The 24,646-nt window shown below is 39.3% G+C and overlaps 1 protein-coding gene and 1 long non-coding RNA gene across 3 annotated transcripts; both read right to left on the bottom strand.

Annotated features, from left to right (window-relative positions):
• Nucleotides 1-1,671: 1,671 nt before the first annotated feature.
• On the bottom strand, nucleotides 1,672-2,427 carry LOC110931254 (myosin-6-like). Its single transcript, XM_022174654.2, has 2 exons — nucleotides 2,095-2,427; nucleotides 1,672-2,015 (listed from the first exon to the last, which is right to left on the bottom strand). Exons 1-2 carry the CDS (start codon nucleotides 2,425-2,427, stop codon nucleotides 1,692-1,694), a joined length of 657 nt encoding a protein of 218 aa, XP_022030346.2. The 3' UTR covers nucleotides 1,672-1,691.
• A 539-nt stretch (nucleotides 2,428-2,966) lies between these two features.
• On the bottom strand, nucleotides 2,967-4,694 carry LOC118490141. 2 transcript variants are annotated; one of them, XR_004888324.1, is made up of 3 exons: nucleotides 4,123-4,694; nucleotides 3,581-3,655; nucleotides 2,967-3,119 (listed from the first exon to the last, which is right to left on the bottom strand). It is a non-coding gene; the product is annotated as an uncharacterized LOC118490141 (long non-coding RNA). The 2 variants fall into 2 exon arrangements; XR_004888325.1 differs by lacking the exon at nucleotides 3,581-3,655 and having other exon boundaries at nucleotides 4,123-4,692.
• Between the last annotated feature and the right edge of the window lie 19,952 nt (nucleotides 4,695-24,646).

Raw genomic sequence — 24,646 nt, 5'->3', positions numbered from 1 at the left:
CGTAATAGCGATCGAGTTATTACCCTGATTGCGGCAGCACCTCGTGATCGTGTGTGTGTTTATTGTGGTATTACAGCTATAATTCGACGTACACAGGGACAATTTACGTCGTTTCAACTTCAACAGTTAAGTGCCAAGGTCGGCTATTTATAGCAAGTTTTGAGGCTCCCTTACGGACCGTAAGCCCGAACCTTTACGGTCCGTAAGCTAAGCAGTCTAATTATAGGCTGCCTAGGCTCGGGACTAGCCTTGGTGACTCAAGATTTCAGCCAATTAAAACAAAGCAACGTTTGATTTTAGATTATTATCAACTAGGGTTTGCCCCCCTCGAGTTTTAGGGGCCCTGATCCTGATTCCGATCATTCTGAAAATTTTAGGGCTAGTGCAGAATTACTTGGGTGTCTCAACTAGGGTTCTCTTATTGACTAATTATTGTCCTAACTATTGATTTTAGTGACAGTTGTTACAAAAACACAGTTGGAGAGGTACTACAATGCGAGAGTGCGCATTTGTACCTTCACTCCAGGAGAGTACGTCTTCAGAGACAATGAAGCCTCCAATGCTGAACGCCCCGGGAAACTAGCACCCAAGTGGGAAGGCCCATACTTAATACATGAGGTGCTAGGAAAAGGGGCATACAAGCTGCGCACACTGGATGGATACATCATCCCGCACACGTGGAACGCACAGCAATTGCGCAAGTGTTACATGTGACTACTCTCGGCCATGCGCCTTTATCCACTTATGTTGGCCACGCGCCTTTTTAATTACCTATGTCGGCTATACGCCCTTTATTTTATTTCAATTATGTACGTTGGCCCAGCGCCTTTTTTTCTAGTTACTTAATGAAAGCATTGGTTATGCCTTATGTTTTTTATCATCATGACTTCTACGTTACAAATGCATGTTAAACTTTTGATTAGCACGAAAACACTTCAGTAAATTACGAGCTCTTGAGCTATGCCTCCAAGGTCCTCCGCGAACATAGCGCGAGACCGGGTAGTTACACTCATACAAGAGCCACACTTACATTTATTCGCGCTAACTTAACAAATTTCTAACAACAATGCAATAATTGTAACTTGGCAAAATAGAAAGCAAACATAAGTGTTATATTCAAAAAGCGCGACTGCGCAATAACTACATAAAGTAACGAAAACACCATCAGTTCGATTTCAAAAAAAGCGCACCCACGCAACGATTACATAAGTAAAAATCAAGAAATACAAGGCACAACGCCTATCAACGCTATCATCTATTCATAACCATCACCGCCATCGCCATCACCATCGCCATCACCACCAGCTGGCTCTTCTTCATCTGATAACTCCATAGTCTATGGAGGGTCTAGGATAGTCTTTAGCCGATGACACCAGTCATCATGCTTCAGCGCTTCTGCAACCAAATCCATCACAGGCAGTGACAAATGGTCATAAACCCCTTCAGCGCAGGCTAATGCAGCGTCAGCCTGATCGGTCACTGAGCAATGACTAACATCAAACTCCTGTCCAAACGCTTCTTCAACATGTTGAGCACACTTTAGATAACCTCCACAGTGCCCAACCGCGTGTGAGGCATCTATGAGAGCGGCAACAGCCGCATCCAGCTCAGAAGCATTCAAAATGGAGTTAGCCATCTACAAAAAAAAGAGACAACGAATAAGAACCAAGACAACAAAAATAAAACCTAAGTTAAAAAGAGGAGGACCTTACCAGGACTACCCCTCTACCGCGCATCCATTCAACCTCGGAGACCAGCGTATCTACGATTGATTGAGCTTCAGCATAATTGTTTTGGGCTACATTAAGAGCAGAGGTGCTAATCTCTCGCGCCTCATCGGCCTTCTGTTTGGCCTCCTCAGCGGTAGCGGCCTTAACTCTTTCAGCCTCCAAATCAGTCTCCAACGATTCGCTCTTGTCAGTCTGCTCACGCAATCTACGCTTCAACTCCGTAATCTCCACATCCTTGGCATGCAAGTCCTTGTCCTTGCTCGCCAATTGAGCCTTTAACTTAGCCTGCGCGAGATAAGAAAATGACTTCGAAGAATTTTGACAAGTAAAAAACTTGAGGAAGGAAAAGGTAAAGTTATTGCACCTCAGCACGCTCTTTGTCAGCCTCAACATCCTCAACCTTCTTCATTAATGTGGCATTTTGGGCCTCAAGGTCGGTAATCTTGGTGCGAACTGCATACATGGGCTGATTATCCTTTTTGCATATCTCCTTCCAATCAGCACGCTCTTTCGCCAAGAGATCCTCAGCAGCACGAAGCTTGCCCCATAAGCCCTCGCGGCCCCACTCCTCAGATTTTCTATCAGACTCGAACTTGGCTTTTTCCTCACTAAAGTTAGCTTTCATCTTCTCAAAGTCCTTGACTTGCCTCAACAAACGTTCACGATACTTTTCCCAATCACCCCGCTCCTTAATCATTGTGCGCCATTCATGCACAATTTGGTGATTGGCAGCGCGAGTATTGGCCTCACCAACAATGTAGGCATGGTATAATCCATCATGGGCGTGCCCTTTGCCGGTTAACCTCACCGGGAGGGAAGGAATTCAGGAACCAGTCGCGGCATGGACTAAACTCCAAGAAAGTGTCTTTCTGCTTCAAGCCCCATGGTGGATGGTGGGGAGCATCGTCGAGAGCCTCCTCGGTATAAGTCTTATAGTAGATATCCCCTAAGGTATCTTTAGGACCTATCAGAGGATGAGTCATCCAGATTTGGCTCCCCGCACCAGCTTACCCAGCCGCGAAAGCGCTGAAACGGACGTTAACACCAGCACCCGCACCACTAGCATCAGTGGTAGCCTCCTTATGCAAAGCAGCAACCGATCCCCCAGCAGCAGAAGTAACTTGAGCAGTTTGGGTGGGGGCATCAACCTGCGCGGGCTTGGTTGTCACACCCCAACCGATGGCGGAAATATCGGGATGAGACGAAAAGTAGATTGCAAGAGACATCATAACACTATGTGACAATATTATTTAAATCCAATTTCATAAATGATTAAATTTTCCAATACATTGTTTCAAATAAAGACAAATTGCAACAAACATTGTTTATTATTGGAATGAGTATCTAAGTCCATCCTAACTTGATTTCTTCATCATCTTGTCTATCAACCTGCAACATGTATTAAAATAAAATCAACAAAAGTTGGCGAGTATACAAGTTTGAATACATAGCATAATAGTTTAAACGTTTTAAAACTCATATCCAACATAAACATAATAAAATAGTTTCAGCCATGCTAGTTCACGCAGTCCAAGTGATAGCCCAAGTTTCCAATGCGTTAAAGTGCCTATCCCAAAGTTTCACGGGAGGCTAACATGTCTCATCCTAACAATACCCCTCGACTACAAATGGGGGAGGTGCATTACCCCTATAGCGCTACTATTGTTAAGGCGGAACTACACACAGGGATTAAACGTTCACATAGCACAAAATAGTCTCAAGTATCACAAGTTTCATGTTTAAATGGATAGAGTATGTTTCAAATAAGTTTCAAGTGTCACGTGTTTGAATATAGAATACATGTTGCATCCCAAAAGTGTTTAAAGCAAAAAGGGATCGAGTATACTCACATTGGTTGCGTTGCGATTTCTTGTGAAATAACGCACGAGTAAAAGTTGAGAAACCGATCGAAAGAAAAGATTATCCTAGATATTAAGACACCATAGCACAATCTAGTTAAATTCTACAACTTAGGTAATAAATCCTAATTTTTATGGTTTAAAAATTTGTTATTTAGCTATTAAAAATTTATTATTTAGCTATTAAAAATTTATTATATTATTAGTATTTATTGTAAAAGAAAGATTTTAGTAAACTTCCCACTAAAGGAATTTAGATTGGTCATTTTTACTTGGAAACATTCCATTAAAGGAATTGATTCATTTTTCAAGAAATGGTAAAAAAATTTGAGATGAAACCATTTGGAGGCTCATAAAACAACGATTACATCTTCTACTGTTGTTTGTATAATGTTCATCAACATAAGCAAATTGTGATAAATCATTTCATGTATTTCAGTTGATTTGAAAGTTGCTTAAACATTAAAAGACCTCAACAGTCCCATACATAAACGAAATAAGAAACTCAAACCTTATCAAGGAAAGAAATATACCGAACACGTAAGAAACGCGAGTTGAGCTCCGACGCGAACCTGGTTCCGGCGAATGTCTCCGACGTTCCGGCCACTTGCAGGTTCTCCGGCACGGTCTCGTACCTCCGGTGTCGTCTCCGTCGCTCCGTGACCTGAATCGTCGCCGCCGTGGTCGGACGTCCACCGCTGTCGTCACCCTTCGTCTCCGATCTCTCTCTCTTATCTCGTGCCGTGTGCCGCCGCCACCAGACGGTGGTGGTCGCCAGCCGTTCAATCGAGCAGGAGGGTGTTGTATGATAGGTTCAAGAAGAAGCGAGGAGGTGGGGGGGTGTGTCTGCCTGGGCGAGTGGCGTTGGCAGAAGGAGTCCCCGGAGCTCGGCTCCTGTCACCGATGCTTAGAGGGATCGGACAAGGGAATGTGAAAAGGGGGTAGGAAGTTGATTGCTGCTTGTAGGTGTTGTCCGTACATATATTCGAGAGAGAGAGAGAGAGAGGGAGAGAGAGAGACACAGAGAGAGAGTTCTTGCATTTGTGTGTGGGTTTAGATGAAGCTGAAGACAAAATAGAAGGGAGGGAAAAGGGTTAAAGTTTTAATGAGAATTAAATTGGGAATATGGAGCCAACAAATACACCAATAAGTTGGTCAACCACTTTTGGCTGTGGATTACGATCAGCCGTAAGGCCAGCTGAAATGCCTTTCAAATCTTGACAATCACAGCCCTTTATGTTTGTTAGTTGACATAATCTATGGCAAAGCCTAGTTATTTCAATGTCTAATTTGGTTGTTTAACACAAAAAGAATTGGGTCGGACCAATCCTTGGCTGTGGATCAAGTTTTGGCTGCACATGTTGCTGGCTGAGACCAACCAAATATCATTCATTTATTATTTTTTTTTGTCCACTTTGGCCTCCTATTTTAGATATTAAAGATGAATTATGGTATAACTATCAAATATATATATATAATTATTATTATTAATATATTCATTAATGTGTGGCGGTGAATAGTTGAGCTTCGGGTCAAGGGTGGCCGTGATTTAGGATCACCGACCCACTTTTAGCTTTTGATAATTTAGACCTTAATCTAAGGTAAAGCTACTTTGTCACATGCGTAACTAACACATAATTATTATTTCAACAAACATATAAGTAATGTTTAACAAACATCTAATTATTATTTAGCAAGCAAACATATAATTAATATTTACCAAACATGTGACCATAGTTTATGTATTTCTAAACTTTTATTTAAGTACTACTCATGTGTAAAAGTTTAGATTTACGTTTCGTGAAGGTATAATCAAGTATAAAAGTGTGAAATTAGGTATGGTAAATGAACGACTAACCATTTGTACAAACTAAACGCATGTCCTCACGAAATTACAAGTCGTGGTAAGTTAGCATGTGTTTACGAGGACGATGGATATGTGTTGGTCATGACAAAGAGATAAATGTAAAACGAACACCCGAAATAAATGTATAATTTAGGTAAACTAACCAAGTTTTATTACGAATTAAAGTTTCGAATTACGAACCGAGAGTGAAATATGAAAATGATACGGATGTAGGTTTCCAAAAATAGAAACGTAAGAAATCTTTTCTTATTAAGGTAAGTCTCTGAAAGCAGGGCGTTACAGTCTCCCCTCCTTTAGGAAATTTCGTCGCGAAATTTATTCGAGAGGAAGACTTTTTTTTTTGAAAGACATTTTGGCTAAAATGATTGACAAAAATTGAGATTTTTGAGTTTGAAGTGTGTTGAAAATGGAAGGGTATTCCGATGAACAAAAGAATAGATTTCTTTAAGTAGTTTGTTTAACTAAAGTTACTTGAGGCATTTATTGTAAGTAAAACGTGCATGTGTGTGTGTATGCAAAGTGAGTTTGTTTAAGTTCGAATAGACCGATGGGTGTAGAATTTCAAAAGAGGTCACCTAAGAAGAAAAGTTTTCGTATAAAACGGGTTGTATTTTGATGAAAAGTGTGGCCGCACTGCAAAAGTTTCATTGGTTTCAAAGAGCATTGATAATTCCAGTTTTTGTAGAGAATTCATTATCGGTGAAAAAAAAAACGAGGAAGTTAGGTATTTTAAATAACAATAAAATGGTTTTTAAGGTAACGGCCAAATAGCGTTTTGACACGTAAACAAGGATGGAAGATATCCTTAAATAGTAAGAAGGTATTTTAGGTTTCAAACATTTAAACCGACTGTTTGTAAATGGGGTTTGTACGAAAGACAAGAATAATGGAGGATAATAGGAGTATAAAAGTGAATGATTGGCTTTTAAAAGACAAATGCAAGTATAAGAATGGCATAAGTATTGGATAAATGAAAATGATGAGTTAAGAATGAAGTCTCGTCGTGGATAATCGGATATAATGCGTTTGTGAGTTGTTTAAAGTTTGTATTAGTTCCAAAAGGTAAACACTGAATTTCTCATGGCACGTTTGACGAAAGTTTGGTAACATGGTGAAAACACTTATATATAAGATGTACCAGCGACGTATCCACCATGTCCTTACCACGTTACGTCTGTTTCGTTGTTCAGTGCAATGCTACGTTCCGTGTCTTACCACACGCAGTAGTCCACTCTATGGTTCTCATACGCCTATCATTATAATCCCGTGTGCACCCGCGATTATATTGATCGTCGCATAGTCTGCATAGCTTGGACTAGTTGCGTATGAAAATAAGATTGCGCGTGTGTAAAAATGTAACATATAAGTATCTTTGTGTCCCGAATAGTATAAGACCAACGGAAGCGAATCCCTCGGGTTTCGCTCGTGTATAGGCGCGAAAGTATAACTTTTTTAGTAAAAAGCATGAGCATAGTATAAGTTTAAATATGTACACGCATGTGAGCATAAGCACAAAACGTATGACAAGAGTGTAAGCACATGTATAAGCATAACGTGTATGAAAAAAATGAGTATAAAATGTGAGTACAAACATGAGTATAAGTATCAACCCAAAGCGTATGAGTATGAATAAGAGTATAAGTGTGAACATAAGATGTATGAACATAGATACGAACGTGAATATAGGTGTAAAACATGAGGGTTTGAGTATGAATAAAATATATGTGCATGAATATAAGTGTAAACAAAGTTGTATAAGTGTATTTGAAAACATAAAATGTTTGAACATGAATAGGAATATAGTATAAACATGAATGTAAGTACAACGTAAATGTATAATTGTGAGTGTTTGTATAAATGTAAAACGTATGAATTTTGAATCATGAGTATAACATAAATGCGTACGTGTGAATATAAGTGAAGGCATAAGATGTATAAGTATGGATGTAGGATATAATGATTTTGTTTATAGTATAAATTAAAATACACGAGTTTATGTGCGTAAAAGATTTAAAAGTTTTGAGTGTGAAAGGAAAAGGAGAACGAGTGACACGCGTGAGATTGTTGTGAGATATTGACTAAAAGGTGTAAAATGATATGCGTATATAGTTGTTTGCGCGAAACGTGAAGTTAAAATAGATTTAGTTGTCACAAAATATAGACTCTAGTTTGTGAATGTAACAAGAGTATAAAACGTTTATTGGTTATGCGAAAAGGTACTTTGTAAAGGAATGGAAATGCTACTATGGTTTTTGAAAAATTGATATAGTTGAAAATTATTGGGTCCTATGAAGTTTCTTTGCCCACGTGTTTCGAATAATATTGACGTATCAAGTGAGGTTTTGAAAAGTTCTAGAGATTAATAAGTTTGCATCGTAACTTTGTATTGTAAAATTTCGAAGTTTACCGATTCTTGTGAAAAGTTGATCCTTAGAAGAAGGAATTTGGTAAATGTGTTTAGTCATCATGAAAGGTGTTCTTAATAAAATATTTTGTTGGTTTTGAAAAGGGTTTTGCTAAACGATCGAATAATATTTGTAATATTTTGTGTGAAAAGTTTGTTTGATTCTTAATTGAAAAATGAAAATCTTTAATATAACGGTGCGAGATGAGTGTGTTTTAGTAATTACGTGGAATACGAAATTTTGTGGGCAAAGGATTTATTAGACCGACTAGGTTGATAAGTAGCATTTCGTTAAATTTTGAAAATTGAGGAATAAGCGTTTAGGATATAAGTTAAGAATTTTGCGTGTAAGAGCTATATGAAAATAGATTGTAGGATGTGCAATTCATTCATATAAACAATGCATTTTGAAATAATTAATGATTTGTAACGATAAACGATCGGACGTAGACATGATCGTGTTTACATATTATAGTTTATTAAAAGAAAGTGTTGGTTACTATCACCTAGGCAAGGGAATCACCCCAAATCCATTGGTGAGGTCGTTGCAATATTAGAAAGTTAATCGTCAAGGTAAGGAAATCACTCCTATCTCGATGATATGTCTCCACTCGTTGTTACAAAAAGTGTAAATAAAATTACGTGAAATTATGCATGCTAATAATGTATTATCGTATGAAAAGTAATAGTATGATGCATGCGCAAAAGTGAAATCTCATAATGGTTCAAAATTGTCAAAAGAGGGTTTCATCATAAAAGATCGAAAATAATAAAGCGTAAGTTCGAATAAAACTTGGATGGTTCCTAACGGAACATTGACTAACCAAAGTGGTCGAAAGATCTTTTGAAATTGAGAAGCATGCTTTGGCCTAATAGGTGGTATACTCTCGCCGATAAGTCGGTTGACGGTATTCACCCTTCCGGTTACTACATGCCCAAATTCAATCGAAAATTCATGACTTGGCGGGATTTATAAAATGAAGGAGTGGGACTAGTCGATGAGATGCGGGTTTCACCCCTAACTTGACGACTTCGTACCCTAAGCGTGGTTGGTACTTGTCGGGTCAAATTAAATTTTGACACGTTGACGAGGGTCCACTAGAATTTAAATTTGAAATTTCCATTAAGATGTGGATTTCACTCCTACCTAAATGGTGAATTCCGTGCAAAAATAAAATCAAGCGGGATGAGAGTCGTTTACCAAATTGTGGGTTTAACGCCTATTTTGGTAAACTCGTCTCGTTTGTATAATATGAGTGTTGTCGGATTTAGAATAATCAAACAAAAGCCTTAGAAAAACGTATGTTAAGGAAATAAACGAACAAGTAATAACACATAAGAAGACTTGTCAAGAATAACACATAAGAATAGAATATTAAAACAAGAATCGACACATAATAACGCAAACATTATCACATAATGAAACAAATATTAACACATAAGGATGGCATATCAAGTATAGTGCATAAAGATAAAACGACATATATGCTTAAAAGTTTAAAGAGGATGAATAAGAATCAAATAAGTAGCATGCAAGTAGTTTCAAGAAACACCTAGGAATAAGGATCTAAAACTATAGACTAGGTAAAAGCATTCCTACTTTTCCTAATTCCCTATAGTTATGGCTCTGATACCAATCTGTCACACCCCAACCGATGGCGGAAATATCGGGATGAGACGAAAACTAGATTGCAAGAGACATCATAACACTATGTGACAATATTATTTAAATCCAATTTCATAAATGATTAAATTTTCCAATACATTGTTTCAAATAAAGACAAATTGCAACAAACATTGTTTATTATTGGAATGAGTATCTAAGTCCATCCTAACTTGATTTCTTCATCATCTTGTCTATCAACCTGCAACATGTATTAAAATAAAATCAACAAAAGTTGGCGAGTATACAAGTTTGAATACATAGCATAATAGTTTAAACGTTTAAAAACTCATATCCAACATAAACATAATAAAATAGTTTCAGCCATGCTAGTTCACGCAGTCCAAGTGATAGCCCAAGTTTCCAATGCGTTAAAGTGCCTATCCCAAAGTTTCACGGGAGGTTAACATGTCTCATCCTAACAATACCCCTCGACTACAAATGGGGGAGGTGCATTACCCCTATAGCGCTACTAATGTTAAGGCGGAACTACACACAGGGATTAAACGTTCACATAGCACAAAATAGTCTCAAGTATCACAAGTTTCATGTTTCATGTTTAAATGGATAGAGTATGTTTCAAATAAGTTTCAAGTGTCACGTGTTTGAATATAGAATACATGTTGCATCCCAAAAGTGTTTAAAGCAAAAAGGGATCGAGTATACTCACATTGGTTGCGTTGCGATTTCTTGTGAAATAACGCACGAGTAAAAGTTGAGAAACCGATCGAACGAAAAGATTATCCTAGATATTAAGACACCATAACACAATCTAGTTAAATTCTACAACTTAGGTAATAAATCCTTATTTTTATGGTTTAAAAATTTGTTATTTAGCTATTAAAAATTTATTATATTATTAGTATTTATTGTAAAAGAAAGATTTTAGTAAACTTTCCACTAAAGGAATTTAGATTGGTCATTTTTACTTGGAAACGTTCCATTAAAGGAATTGATTCATTTTTCAAGAAATGGTAAAAAAATTTGAGATGAAACCATTTGGAGGCTCATAAAACAAAGATTGCATCTTCTACTGTTGTTTGTATAATGTTCATCAACATAAGCAAACTGTGATAAATCATTTCATATATTTCAGTTGATTTGAACGTTGCTTAAACATTAAAAGACCTCAACAGTCCCATACATAAACGAAATAAGAAACTCAAACCTTATCAAGGAAAGAAATATACCGAACACGTAAGAAACGCGAGTTGAGCTCCGACACGAACCTGGTTCCGGCGAATGTATTCATTAATGTGTGGCGGTGAATAGTTGAGCTTCGGGTCAAGGGTGGCCGTGATTTAGGATCACCGACCCACTTTTAGCTTTTGATAATTAAGACCTTAATCTAAGGTAAAGCGACTTTGTCTCATGCGTAACTAACATATAATTATTATTTCAACAAACATATAAGTAATGTTTAACAAACATCTAATTATTATTTAGCAAGCAAACATATAATTAATATTTACCAAACATGTGACCATAGTTTATGTATTTCTAAACTTTTATTTAAGTACTACTCATGTGTAAAAGTTTAGATTTACGTTTCGTGAAGGTATAATCAAGTATAAAAGTGTGAAATTAGGTACGGTAAATGAACAACTAACCATTTGTACAAACTAAACGCATGTCCTCACGAAATTACAAGTCGTGGTAAGTTAGCATGTGTTTACGAGGACGATGGATATGTGTTGGTCATGACAAAGAGATAAATGTAAAACGAACACCCGAAATAAATGTATAATTTAGGTAAACTAACCAAGTTTTATTACGAATTAAAGTTTCGAATTACGAACCGAGAGTGAAATATGAAAATGATACGGATGTAGGTTTCCAAAAATAGAAACGTAAGAAATCTTTTCTTATTAAGGTAAGTCTCTGAAAGCGGGGCGTTACATTGGTTGGCTTAACAACCTCGGGTCCCTTCCCCCGAGTAGTTTCCTTTTTTTTCTCATGAAGGGGCTGGTCAAGCCCCATGATATGCATGACCTCCGGACCCTGTGCCTTCTCATGTGCAACGGTAGCAGCGGCCCCGGTCTGCTTGGATTTATCGCCCTCAGACTTTTCTGCGACCTTCTCTTTCTTTTTTTCTTTCTCCTTCTCAACAGGTTTCTCAGCAACTTTCTTTTTCTCTTTCTCAACCTCTAACTCAGCAGACTTTAAAGGCTTGATCACAAACTTGGTTTTCTTCTGTGCCGGTTCTTGGGGATCCCTAAACTCAACACCCTTTTTTTTCAAGGGTCTTCTTCTTGGCCTCTGCAGAAGCCAAGCGTTAAAAAGAAATTTCATTAAAGAAAGCATGAAGGTAGTCATAACACTAACCTGGAGAGAATTTGTAGAGAGAGCGCAGACTGCTCTGTTTGCCTATTACTGGGGCACCCCCAGTCTTCTGCGCCGCCTGGACGCCAGCAGCACTCTCCTCCCTGCTTCTTTTCCTGCTTATCAACTTAATAGCATCTTCTTCTTCTTCTTCTTCTTCTTCTTCCTCTTCTTCTTCATCCAGCGCGATGGACGATGTGGGCACCCCAGGAAAACCAGTAAACGATACAACTTACCTAGCTTCCTCAGTAACCGCATGCTAAATTTCGGGACGAAATTTCTTTCAAGTTGGGGATAATGTGACAACTCGAGTTTCCAAGATTCCAATTTCGCATTTATTGCACGTTCGTTGTTTGTTTAGTTGTTTATTTGTACAATTGGTTTGCTATGAAATTGTATACGTTTCGATACAATGAAGTGTATTGTGATTGTGCATGGTTATGTGTTAAGTGTTGTCAAATGTATGAACTTGGTGGTGAAACTGTGAAATTGTTTTGAGATGGTGTACTTATGTAAAACATGATACTTAAGGATGTATAGAGTAATTAGTGAAACTCTAATCATTCTTAACCCTAATCCCTTTCACTAATCATCACACAAAACCAAAACACGTACTTGCATATTCTCTGATTCTTCTCTGGCATTCATCATCTTCATCATTGGCACAAGCTATTCATCACTCTTGATTCCACACTCTAACTAGAATCAATTCAAGGTAATTGTTTATTGATTGTTTGATTGTTCTCAATTCTTGATTCTTGTGATTCTTGTAAACCCTAGTTCTTCATATGATGGTTCTGTGCTTACGATCAATTCTGATTTATTGCGTAATGGTTATGATTGTGTGTTTAATCGATTGTCTGATGCCAATATGCTTGATATGATGAGGATGTTAATTGTTGAAATTGATTTCTGCTATACAAAGTATGAAACAAGGGTTTTGATCGTAGTCTACGTGAACGTAACCGTTCCAGTGAAGATTGAATGTACGCTTAATGTTGTTAACTAGTCCGACTTTTATGATGTTATCATGTCCGAATTTCAGGAATGAAGTATAGTCCGACTTTTTTTTATGACATAAGGGATCCGAATTTTATGTATGGATATAAGGAATCCGAGTTTTATATATGAATAATAAGAGTCCGAACTTTGTGATGTATAAATATACTGGTCCGACTTATGTATGTAAGATAATGGTCCGACTTTTTAATGTGGTTGTTGTCCGAGTTTTGTGATGAGCATAAGTGTCCGATTTTTATCATTGTGTAAGGGTCCGAGCTTTGTGAGTGTCACACTGGGTCCGAGTTTTGGGCCATGCCCTTGTCCGAGTTTGTGAGGGGAAACCCCCCCCCCCCTTGTCCGAACTTCTAAGTAGGGAAGGGCCCCCCTCTCTTGTCCGACTTTTAAGGGGAGAGCCCCTCTTGTCCGACCTTTACAACATGTGGTCCGAAGTTTTTAGGGGGAGTCCCCTTGGTCCGACCTTTATACAGGGGAATGGATGTCCGAACTTTTAAGGGGGGGGGGCATATAGTCCGATGTTTTAATGTATATATGCCTAACCCTGTTCGTTCAGCAAACACAGCTAAATAGTAGCTCTGTAAATTGTTAACTCTGTTATCTTATGCATGTAATCCTGTTAAGTATGTAACTTTGTTAAACATGTAAACAATTGATAAGTTGCTAAGTTGTTAACTCTAATTGTTTGTTAACTTTGTTAGTTAACTAGTACTGTTAAGTTATTATTTCTGTTACATATGTTAACCTTGTTAGTGTGTTAACCCTGTTAAGTGTGTTAACGCTACTATGCATGTTAGTTCTAATAATTCTGATCAACGTTGTTAACACAGTTAAGTTTACCCAGACTGTTAATGAATAACTAAGTCAAAACAAACTGTGAAAACTCTCGATGTAAAGCTTGAGTTGCATGAATGTGATTATCTACTTATGTGATACATGATGTTAACTGCCAAACACTTTGTGACATAGATTACCTGTGTATCATTACGAACATGAACTGATTTAATACACGTGCACACCATAGGACTTGACTGATTACTTGTGAGCGCATAACCTATCATACCGAGCAAACCAAGGTGAGTTCACACAGCCAAGGCATGGGGTTCCCAGGGTGGGAATGGGTTTGGATTATTTACTTGTACTTACCTAGCATATGGAACTTAATTATATGGTCCTCGGGTGAGGAAGGGTTATTGATAAGATACGACTAGACTAGTGATACTTATAGAACTGATCTTCGCACACACGCTGGGGTTGGCTGCGATAATATGACTGATCTTTGCACACATGCCAGGGTTGGCTGCGATAATATGACTAATCTTCGCACACATGCCTAGGAAGGCTGCGAACTATACGCTAAACTTCGCACATGTGCCGGGTGGCCGCGATACAAATATACCTAGTCTAGAATACTTGAGAACTTTCCTAATCTTCGGATACATGCCTAGAGGGCTGCGATACAAACTGATACGATACATGACCTAATGAACGAACATAAGGCTTACTATACTATTACGATTACTGAACTATTAACTGTGAACTCGCTCAACTAGTTGTTGACTCTCTGCTGCATGCCTTGCAGGACCTTAGGTACATATGGAGCTTGCACAGGGAGGAGCAGGTCGTTGTGGAGCATGGATTGGATGTTTTGTTACACTTTATAACACTTGAACTTATTACATACATTGGGTTTTCATATTATGCTTCCGCTACTTAAACTATATTTGGTTTGATCATCAATTGTATTGAATTGGGTTTTTATGAACTATTTCGATTACTATATACTATGTTCAATATGATTGATGGCTTGATCCTGGTCATGTCACGCTCCCAAGCGGTGATACTCCGTGTGGATTTTGGGGGTGTGACAGATTGGTATCAGAGCCATTGGTTATAGAGAACTTGGTTTTAATATGGGAAAACGTTTTTATTAAAACCAAACTATAACCGGTACAGTGCTCAACGATCCACAACGACGCCTCGCTCCACGTGCAAGACTCAACATCCTAGGTGATAAGGTTTATGTTTATTACCTGCTTGCTAGAACTACATAGAACTTTGCTCGTAGTATGCTTAGATTACATTGTTTACTATTCGTTATTACATGAGAACACCTATGTGCTTACACTCTTCTGTCATCGCACTACTCGCGAACCATTCTCACTTACACTACTATTGCTATGAAGATCATGGCCGGACGTGTCAACTTGACTCAAGCCCAGTTGACGGCTCTCATTAACGAACGAATTGTTGCAGCACTTGCAGCCATCCAAGCAGGAGGTATACCCTGCAGTCGTAACTAGGATCTTTAGATCCTACACTCCTAAGCTAACTCTTGTGTTTAACCTTGTCCTATTCTTATACACAATAGGTCAACACGCTCAGCCACCTGTTTACACCTTCAAAAATCTCAAGGATTGTCGACCTAGTACCTTCAGTGGAACTGAGGGAGTTGTAGGCCTCCTCCATTGGTTCGAAAGGCTCGAAACTGACTTCGAGGTGCATGATTGCCCTGAGTCTCGTAGAGTAAAGTTTGCTACTGGAACACTCGAAGGCGTTGCGTTAACCTGGTGGGAAGCACATGTTCAAATGTTAGGGCTGGCAGCTGCTAATGCCACCCCCTGGAACGAGTTCAAAGACCTAATTAAGAAAGAGTTTTGCAGTAGAGAAGACATCCACAAACTAGAGGTAGAGTTCCTCAACCTACAGATGGTGGGGTCTGAAATTGAAGCTTATACGAGGAGATCAAACGAATTAGCCACGTTTTGTTCCACTATGGTAGACCCTCCCACCAAACGCATCGAGCTGTATCGCAAGGGTCTGGTGCCCGAAATTCAGAGTCATGTGACCGCAACTAATCTTGGCACTATCTAGCAAGTCACTCGGCTTGCTCATCGTCTCACAGACCAGGCTGTAGAACAGAACAAACTACCGAAACGTGCTAAGACTGATACTACATGTGCTTCTAGTGATAACAAACGCAAGTGGGATGAAAGCCTGAGCAAGGAATTAATTTTGGTCCAGCCTCTGGCGCAGCAGCAAAAGATAGATGACTACCAGAGCCCCAGACAACAATTTTCTAGTAGTCGCGGGCAGAGTGGATATCGAGGAAATCATCCAAAGTGTAACAGATGCAATAGACACCACAGCGGTCAGTGCAACAAGGGTCGTCGCCAGAGGTGTCTCAAGATTGGTCATGAAGCTAAGGATTGTCGAAACTCACGTCCTGTAACTTAAGAACAACAACGGCCGCCTCAATCTCCCTAGAATCAGCAGCAACAACAGAGTTTTAAAGGATGTTTTCAGTGTGATCCTAAAGATCACTACAAGAGGCATTGCCCACAAATAAACTAGGACCAGACTCAGAACCACGACCATGGAAACAGGAACGTAACAATGGGTAAATTTCTTCTTGACGACTTTTATGTTATTGTCTTGTTTGATTCGGGTGTGAATACCAATTATATGACCTTGAAAGTTAGTCTAATATTAAAATGTGCACCAACTTCCTTGAACACCAAACCTGTCGTAGTGTTAGCTTATGGTACAAGTCTAGAGGCCATTCATAGTTCAGGATTGTAATCTTATCCTTGCTGGCCAGACGTTCCCTATCGACCTCTTTCCTATAGTTCTGGGCAGCACCTATAGCTCGCGCACCGTATCGATCAGCTCCAACTGAACTGGAAGAACTGTCTAAGCAACTACAAGAGCTCTTGGATAAGGGCTTCATTCGTCCAAGCTCTTCGCCTTGGGGAGCTCCAGTACTATTCGTGAAAAAGAAGGATGGCACCTTCAGGATGTGAAATTGATTACCGTGAACTGAACAAGGTGACAGTGAAGAACCGCTATCCTCTTCCTCGTATTGACGACTTATTCGACCAGTTGCAAGGGTCGAGTTACTACTCCAAGATTGACCTGAAGTCAGGGTATCATCAGCTGAGAGTCCGGGATGAGGACGTCTCCAAGACAGCATTCAGAACTCGCTACGGTCACTACGAGTTTTTAGTCATGCCATTTGGGCTTACGAACGCGCCTGCAGTTTTCATGGATCTTATGAACAGGGTGTGCAAACCCTATCTAGACAAGTTCGTCATTGTCTTCATCGACGACATTCTGATCTACTCCAAGAGTCAGGAGGAACACGAGCAGCACTTACGTATTATCTTGGAACTTCTTCGAAAGGAACAACTGTATGCCAAGTTTTCAAAATGCGACTTCTGGCTTCGTGAAGTCCACTTCTTAGGCCATGTGGTGAACAGGGATGGGATTCATGTTGATCCATCCAAGGTAGATTCGATCAGGAACTGGCCTGCACCGCGTACACCAACGGAAATACGCCAATTCTTGGGTTTGGCAGGGTACTACAAACGATTCATCAAAGACTTCTCGAAGATCGCACAGCCGCTTACGATGCTGACACAGAAAGGTGTTACCTATCGTTGGGGTAATACACAAGAAACGGCTTTTCAGTATCTGAAGGATAGACTATGCAGCGCACCTATTCTCTCGTTGCCAGACGGCACAGATGATTTTGTGGTCTATTGTGACGCATCGATACAGGGGCTTGGTTGTGTATTGATGCAGCGGGATAAAGTTATTGCATACGCTTCGCGGCAACTCAAAGTTCATGAACGGAATTACACGACGCACGATTTAGAGCTGGGAGTTGTTGTTTTCGCGCTTAAGATATGGCGACACTACCTGTACGGTACCAAGTGCACCATTTACACCGATCACAGGAGTCTCGAGCATATCTTCAAGCAGAAGGAATTGAACATGCGTCAACGACGATGGGTCGAGCTGCTTAATGATTACGAATGCGCCATCAAGTACCATCCAGGCAAAGCCAATGTTGTGGCTGACGCAATCAGTCGAAAAGACACTCTACCTAGGCGTGTACGAGCCTTACAGCTCACGATTCAGTCTGATCTTCCTGCACAGATACGAAATGCTCAGGTAGAAGCATTGAAACCAGAAAACGTCAAGGCTGAAGCCTTACACGGATCAAGGCAACGATTAGAACAGAAGGAAGACGGCGCCTACTATGTAACAGGACGTATTTGGGTCCCACTATATGGCGGTTTACGAGAACTTGTGATGGATGAAGCTCATAAGTCTCGCTACTCGGTACATCCAGGTTCGGATAAAATGTACCACGATATTAGAACTACATACTGGTGGCCTAGCATGAAGGCCCACATTGCAACTTATGTCGGCAAATGTTTGACTTGTGCGAGAGTCAAGACGGAGTACCAGAAGCCCTCAGGCTTACTTCAGCAACCCAGGATACCACAATGGAAATGGGAGGAAATTTCCATGGATTTTGTTACTGGTCTGCCTAGATCCCAGCGCGGGAATGATACTATTTGGGTGATCGTAGATCGACTCACAAAGTCTGCTCATTTCTTGGTTATCAAAGAAACGGATAAGTTCTCCACTCTAGCAGACATCTACTTGAAAGAAGTTGTTTCAAGGCACGGAGTGCCAACCTCTATTATTTCGGATCGGGATGCACGATTCACTTCAGAATTATGGCAAACGATGCACAAAGCTTTTGGCTCTCGATTAGACATGAGCACAGCTTATCACCCTCAGACGGATGGGCAGTCTGAGCGCACTATTCAAACCCTAGAAGACATGCTTCGGGCGTGTGTTATCGATTTCGGCAACAGCTGGGAAAAGCATCTCCCGTTGGTGGAGTTCTCGTATAATAACAGTTACCACACCAGCATTCAAGCCGCTCCATTCGAGGCATTGTACGGACGTAAATGCCGGTCACCTCTCTGTTGGGCAGAGGTGGGGGATAGTCAGATCACCGGTCCAGAAATGGTAGTTGATGCTACTGAACGAATAGCACAAATACGACAACGCATGGCGGCAGCTCGCGATCGCCAGAAAGGCTACGCTGATAAACGCAGAAAACCGCTCGAGTTCCAAGTTGGGGATCGAGTGCTACTCAAAGTCTCACCCTGGAAGGGTGTGGTTCGTTTTGGTAAACGAGGCAAACTCAATCCACGGTATGTAGGACTGTTCGAAAGCACTGAAAGAATAGGCAAAGTAGCTTACAGACTAAACCTACCAGCTGAACTCGGTGCAGTTCACAACGTATTCCACGTGTCGAATCTGAAGAAGTGCCTGTCAGATGAGACCCTCATAGTTCCTTTTAAGGAACTCACTATCGACGAGCGGTTGCAGTTCGTCGAGGAACTAGTTGAAATCACGGACCGGGATGTCAAGGTCCTCAAGAACACTAGAATACCTCTTGTACGAGTTCGTTGGAACTCCCGTCGTGGCCCAGAGTACACCTGGGAACGAGAAGATCAAATGGAACTCAAGTATCCCCAGTTATTCAAAAACCGTGCAACCACTACTGAGACTGAAGCTACTACTACAGAATTTCGGGACGAAATTCCAAATCAACGGGGGGATGATGTGACACCCCAGGAAAACCAGTAAACGATACAACTTACCTAGCTTCCTCAGTAACCGCATGCTAAATTTCGGGACGAAATTTCTTTCAAGTTGGGGATAATGTCACAACTCGAGTTTCCAAGATTCCAATTTCGCATTTATTGCACGTTCGTTGTTTGTTTAGTTGTTTATTTGTACAATTGGTTTGCTATGAAATTGTACACGTTTCGATACAATGAAGTGTATTGTGATTGTGCATGGTTATGTGATAAGTGTTGTCAAATGTATGCTTGGTGGTGAAACTGTGAAATTGTTTTGAGATGGTGTACTTATGTAAAATATGATACTTAGGGATGTATAGAGTAATTAGTGAAACTCTAATCATTCTTAACCCTAATCCCTTTCACTAATCATCACACAAAACCAAAACACGTACTTGCATATTCTCTGATTCTTCTCTGGCATTCATCATCTTCATCATTGGCACAAGCTATTCATCACTCTTGATTCCACACTCTAACTAGAATCAATTCAAGGTAATTGTTTATTGATTGTTTGATTGTTCTCAATTCTTGATTCTTTTAATTCTTGTAAACCCTAGTTCTTCATATGATGGTTCTGTGCTTACGATCAATTCTGATTTATTGCGTAATGGTTATGATTGTGTGTTTAATCGATTGTCTGATGCCAATATGCTTGATATGATGAGGATGTTAATTGTTGAAATTGATTTCTGCTATGCAAAGTATGAAACTAGGGTTTTGATCGTAGTCTGCGTGAACGTAACCGTTCCAATGAAGATTGAATGTACGCTTAATGTTGTTAACCAGTCCGACTTTTATGATGTTATCATGTCCGAATTTCAGGAATGAAGTATAGTCCGACTTTTTTTTTTATGACATAAGGGATCCGAATTTTATGTATGGGATATAAGGAATCCGAGTTTTATGAATAATAAGAGTCCGAATTTGTGATGTATAAATATACTGGTCCGACTTATGTATGTAAGATAATGGTCCGACTTTTTAATGTGGTTGTTGTCCGAGTTTTGTGATGAGCATAAGTGTCCGAGTTTTATCATTGTGTAAGGGTCCGAGCTTTGTGAGTGTCACACTGGGTCCGAGTTTTGGGCCATGCCCTTGTCCGAGTTTGTGAGGGGAACCCCCCCCCCTTGTCCGAACTTCTAAGTAGGGAAGGGCCCCCCTCTCTTGTCCGACTTTTAAGGGGAGAGCCCCTCTTGTCCGACCTTTACAACATGTGGTCCGAAGTTTTTAGGGGGAGTCCCCTTGGTCCGACCTTTATACAGGGGAAGGGATGTCCGAACTTTTAAGGGGGGGAGCCATATAGTCCGATGTTTTAATGTATATATGCCTAACCCTGTTCGTTCAGCAAACACAGCTAAATAGTAGCTCTGTAAATTGTTAACTCTGTTATCTTATGCATGTAATCCTGTTAAGTATGTAACTTTGTTAAACATGTAAACCATTGATAAGTTGCTAAGTTGTTAACTCTAATTGTTTGTTAACTTTGTTAGTTAACTAGTACTGTTAAGTTATTATTCCTGTTACATGTGTTAACCTTGTTAGTGTGTTAACCCTGTTAAGTGTGTTAACGCTACTATGCATGTTAGTTCTAATAATTCTGATCAACGCTGTTAACACAGTTAAGTTTACCCAGACTATTAATGAATAACTAAGTCAAAACAAACTGTGAAAACTCTCGATGTAAAGCTTGAGTTGCATGAATGTGATTATCTACTTATGTGATACATGATGTTAACTGCCAAACACTTTGTAACATAGATTACCTGCGTATCATTACGAACATGAACTGATTTAATACACGTGCACACCATAGGACTTGACTGATTACTTGTGAGCGTATAACCTATCATACCGAGCAAACCAAGGTGAGTTCACACAGCCAAGGCATGGGGTTCCCAGGGTGGGAATGGCTTTGGATTATTTACTTGTACTTACCTAGCATATGGAACTTAATTATATGGTCCTCGGGTGAGGAAGGGTTATTGATAAGATACGACTAGACTAGTGGTACTTATAGAACTGATCTTCGCACACACGCCGGGGTTGGCTGCGATAATATGACTGATCTTCGCACACATGCCAGAGTTGGCTGCGATAATATGACTAATCTTTGCACACATGCCTAGGAAGGCTGCGAACTATACGCTAAACTTCGCACATGTGCCGGGTGGCCGCGATACAAATATACCTAGTCTAGAATACTTGAAAACTTTCCCTAATCTTCGCATACATGCCTAGAGGGCTGCGATACGAACTGATACGATACATGACCTAATGAACAAACATAAGGCTTACTATACTATTATGATTACTGAACTATTAACTGTGAACTCGCTCAACTAGTTGTTGACTCTCTGCTGCATGCCTTGCAAGACCTTAGGTACATATGGAGCTTGCACAGGGAGGAGCAGGTCGTTGTGGAGCATGGATTGGATGTTTTGTTACACTTTATAACACTTGAACTTATTACATACATTGGGTTTTCATATTATGCTTCTGCTACTTAAACTATATTTGGTTTGATTATCAATTGTATTGAATTGGGTTTTTATGAACTATTTCGATTACTATATACTATGTTCAATATGATTGATGGCTTGATCCTGGTCATGTCACGCTCCCAAGGCGGTGATACTCCGTGTGTGGATTTTCGGGGTGTGACAGACGAGGAGGTAGCAACAGCATCTCGGTTCCTGGAACCCGCGCTCCCTGAGCTCTTCGAACCAGCAACTCCGGTCTTCTTCTCACCTATACGGGACAAACCCTCGAGTGAGTCACTTGCAACAACGTAATCGTACTTTGCCGGAATCGGTGAGTACCTTTATCAGAGGCAGCGGCAGTTGCGCGGTTGCTCCCGTCCTTCTTATTGGATGGTTCAGCATCGATAGTAATCACCTTCTTTTTCTTCTTGTTTGGTTTTTTCTTCTTCTCCTCCGGGTCAATGCCAAGGTCGCGCAACACACCTGCAAAGATGTTAGACCAGGAACTTAGTGTCACACCCCAACCGATGGCGGAAACATCGGAGTGAGACGAAATAGATTGCAAAAGACTTCATAACACTATTCGTGACAATATTGAATTCAACCGATTTCATTTCATAAATAAATTGTCGAAACATACAAGGAAATTCAAATAACAACATTGTTCAAAACATAACATAATTGATACAACAATTTAAACTTAGGACGTCTAAATGAGTATCTAGGCATCTTTGCTATCCATTTTCATAGCATCATCAATCATCAACCTGTAACATGTTAAAAATACAATTTAATGCATAAGCAAAGGCGAGTATACAAGTTTAAGCATAAGTATAAGTATAAGTATAAAAGTTTAAAACGAATCCACATGGCAACTTAGTTTATACGAGATCAACCTAACATGGCATGTAATATTTCTAGCCAATCCTCTGTTTACGCAAGAAAGTTTAGTTAATTCGACATGACCACAAGTTTAAGGGGGGTGGTGCGTTACTCCTATAGCGCTATACATGTCAAATGGAGGCTCGTGAAAGCTAATGACTAAAACATATCACATAAGTATGGTCCACGTAAGCATCAAGTATCACAACATAGTATTCATGTATAAGGATTGTTTTTGTGCATTGCATAAAGAATAAGTTTAAGTGTGTTTTTAATAATGTAACATGTTACACCCCAAAAAGTGGTAAACATAAAAAGGGGGTTGCGAGTATACTCACAAAATTTGCATATGCTTTCCGATTATCCAATGTGACGAAGTTGATGAGGTTAGAAGGTTGAATATGTTCGTGTAGGGATTTAGGAAGTTAAAACACAAGAATATAGGTGTTCGAAAGTAATCATCCTTTAACACCAAGTACTTGTTCTTGACACTATGAAACCTCAAGGGTTAATGTTTTCATGAGTAATATACTCATTAGAATCGTAACAAGTCTTATGTCTTAGATGATGTTATTCTGATATCTTGACGAATGAACACAAGTCCATCATCAAGGGTTCGAATAGTATATATATATGTATAAGTATTATATGTATTATTTAGTCCATTAGTCAATCATGAGGTAGAAGATAAATCTTCATTTAGGTACCTTTATTGTGTCATAGAATTCATGTAGGAGGTAGGAAGAACAAGCTTCCATTTAGGTACCTCTTATGGTTCACCACTACACTTGATGTAAAAACATACAAGGAGGGTCATGAACTATAAATAATACAAGAATATTAAACACTAATCTAAGAGAAATCATCAAGTAATGTGTGGATTTTTAAGTAGGATAACCCAAGTTAATCCTAAATCACACAAACATCAAGTCTTGAATTTGAACATCACTTGTGGGTTAAACCCTTGAACAAAACAGAAAGTTTGTGAGGTTTATACCTCTGATTTTTGAATGTCTCAACCTTGTTTTTAAGCCTAACTAACCATAGATGTGGTTATAAGCATAAGGACATAGGTTTAAGATGAGTTTCCTCAAGTTTAAACAAGTTTATCAAAGATTGAAACATGAACAGAAAAATCAGTCAACTTTGGAGACCTTTTGGTGACGTTCCAGGCTCTGATTTTCCAGGGAAAACCATGGAAACGTAGCTAAGGTCAATAAAAAGAAGTAGCAAAAAGAATCGAGTGAATCGGATAAGAATTGAGTGAGTTATGCTCATTTTCGTGAAGAGGTGTCAATCTGCTCAAACCCTTGCTTTCAGCTACGGTTTGAAGGATGTTTTGAGAGTTTTTAGTGTTGCAAAAGTGGTAGGGAGGCTGGTTATAAGTGGTATTTATAGGGGGAAGTACTAGGGTTTCAATGGGTTGGGCTTTGGAAGTGTTTAGAAGGGGTTAAACCTTGAAACAAGCCCACAAAACCCAACCTTATGGGGCTGAATTTTGCTGAATTGGGGCTGCCATATTTCTTTATTTTTTTATTTTTAAAACATTATAATGAGTAATTTTGTTAAATAAGTTGTGTAATAATATGCAACAATGTTTCCCCTAACTTGTAACAAGGTAAAATATGAAATAAAACATGATTTAACTAGGTAAAAAGTGTAATGTATAAGTATGTAACATGTTTGTAAGTGACAAGTATATGTCACATATTAGATGATTAATCATTGTATAAATAAGCATATTATTAGGGGGTTTTAAGTATCAACAATTTAAGGACAAGCATGGACATGTATCGTGAATAAGTATCGTATGAGTATGAATTACAAATAAGGATTCGATGTACAATGAATTCGAACGTATGAACATGTATGAATATGTAGAAGGTGAATTTAAAGAAATACGAATTTTATTTATGATCCAAGTCTCGGATTTTACAACGAAAAGACGACTACAATAATACAAGCTT

The sequence above is a fragment of the Helianthus annuus genome, chromosome 3, assembly GCF_002127325.2.
Source record: "Helianthus annuus cultivar XRQ/B chromosome 3, HanXRQr2.0-SUNRISE, whole genome shotgun sequence".
In the NCBI taxonomy this organism is placed as follows: domain Eukaryota; kingdom Viridiplantae; phylum Streptophyta; class Magnoliopsida; order Asterales; family Asteraceae; genus Helianthus; species Helianthus annuus.
Note: the sequence above shows the minus strand (reverse complement) of the source record. Positions and strands in the feature narration are given on the sequence as shown.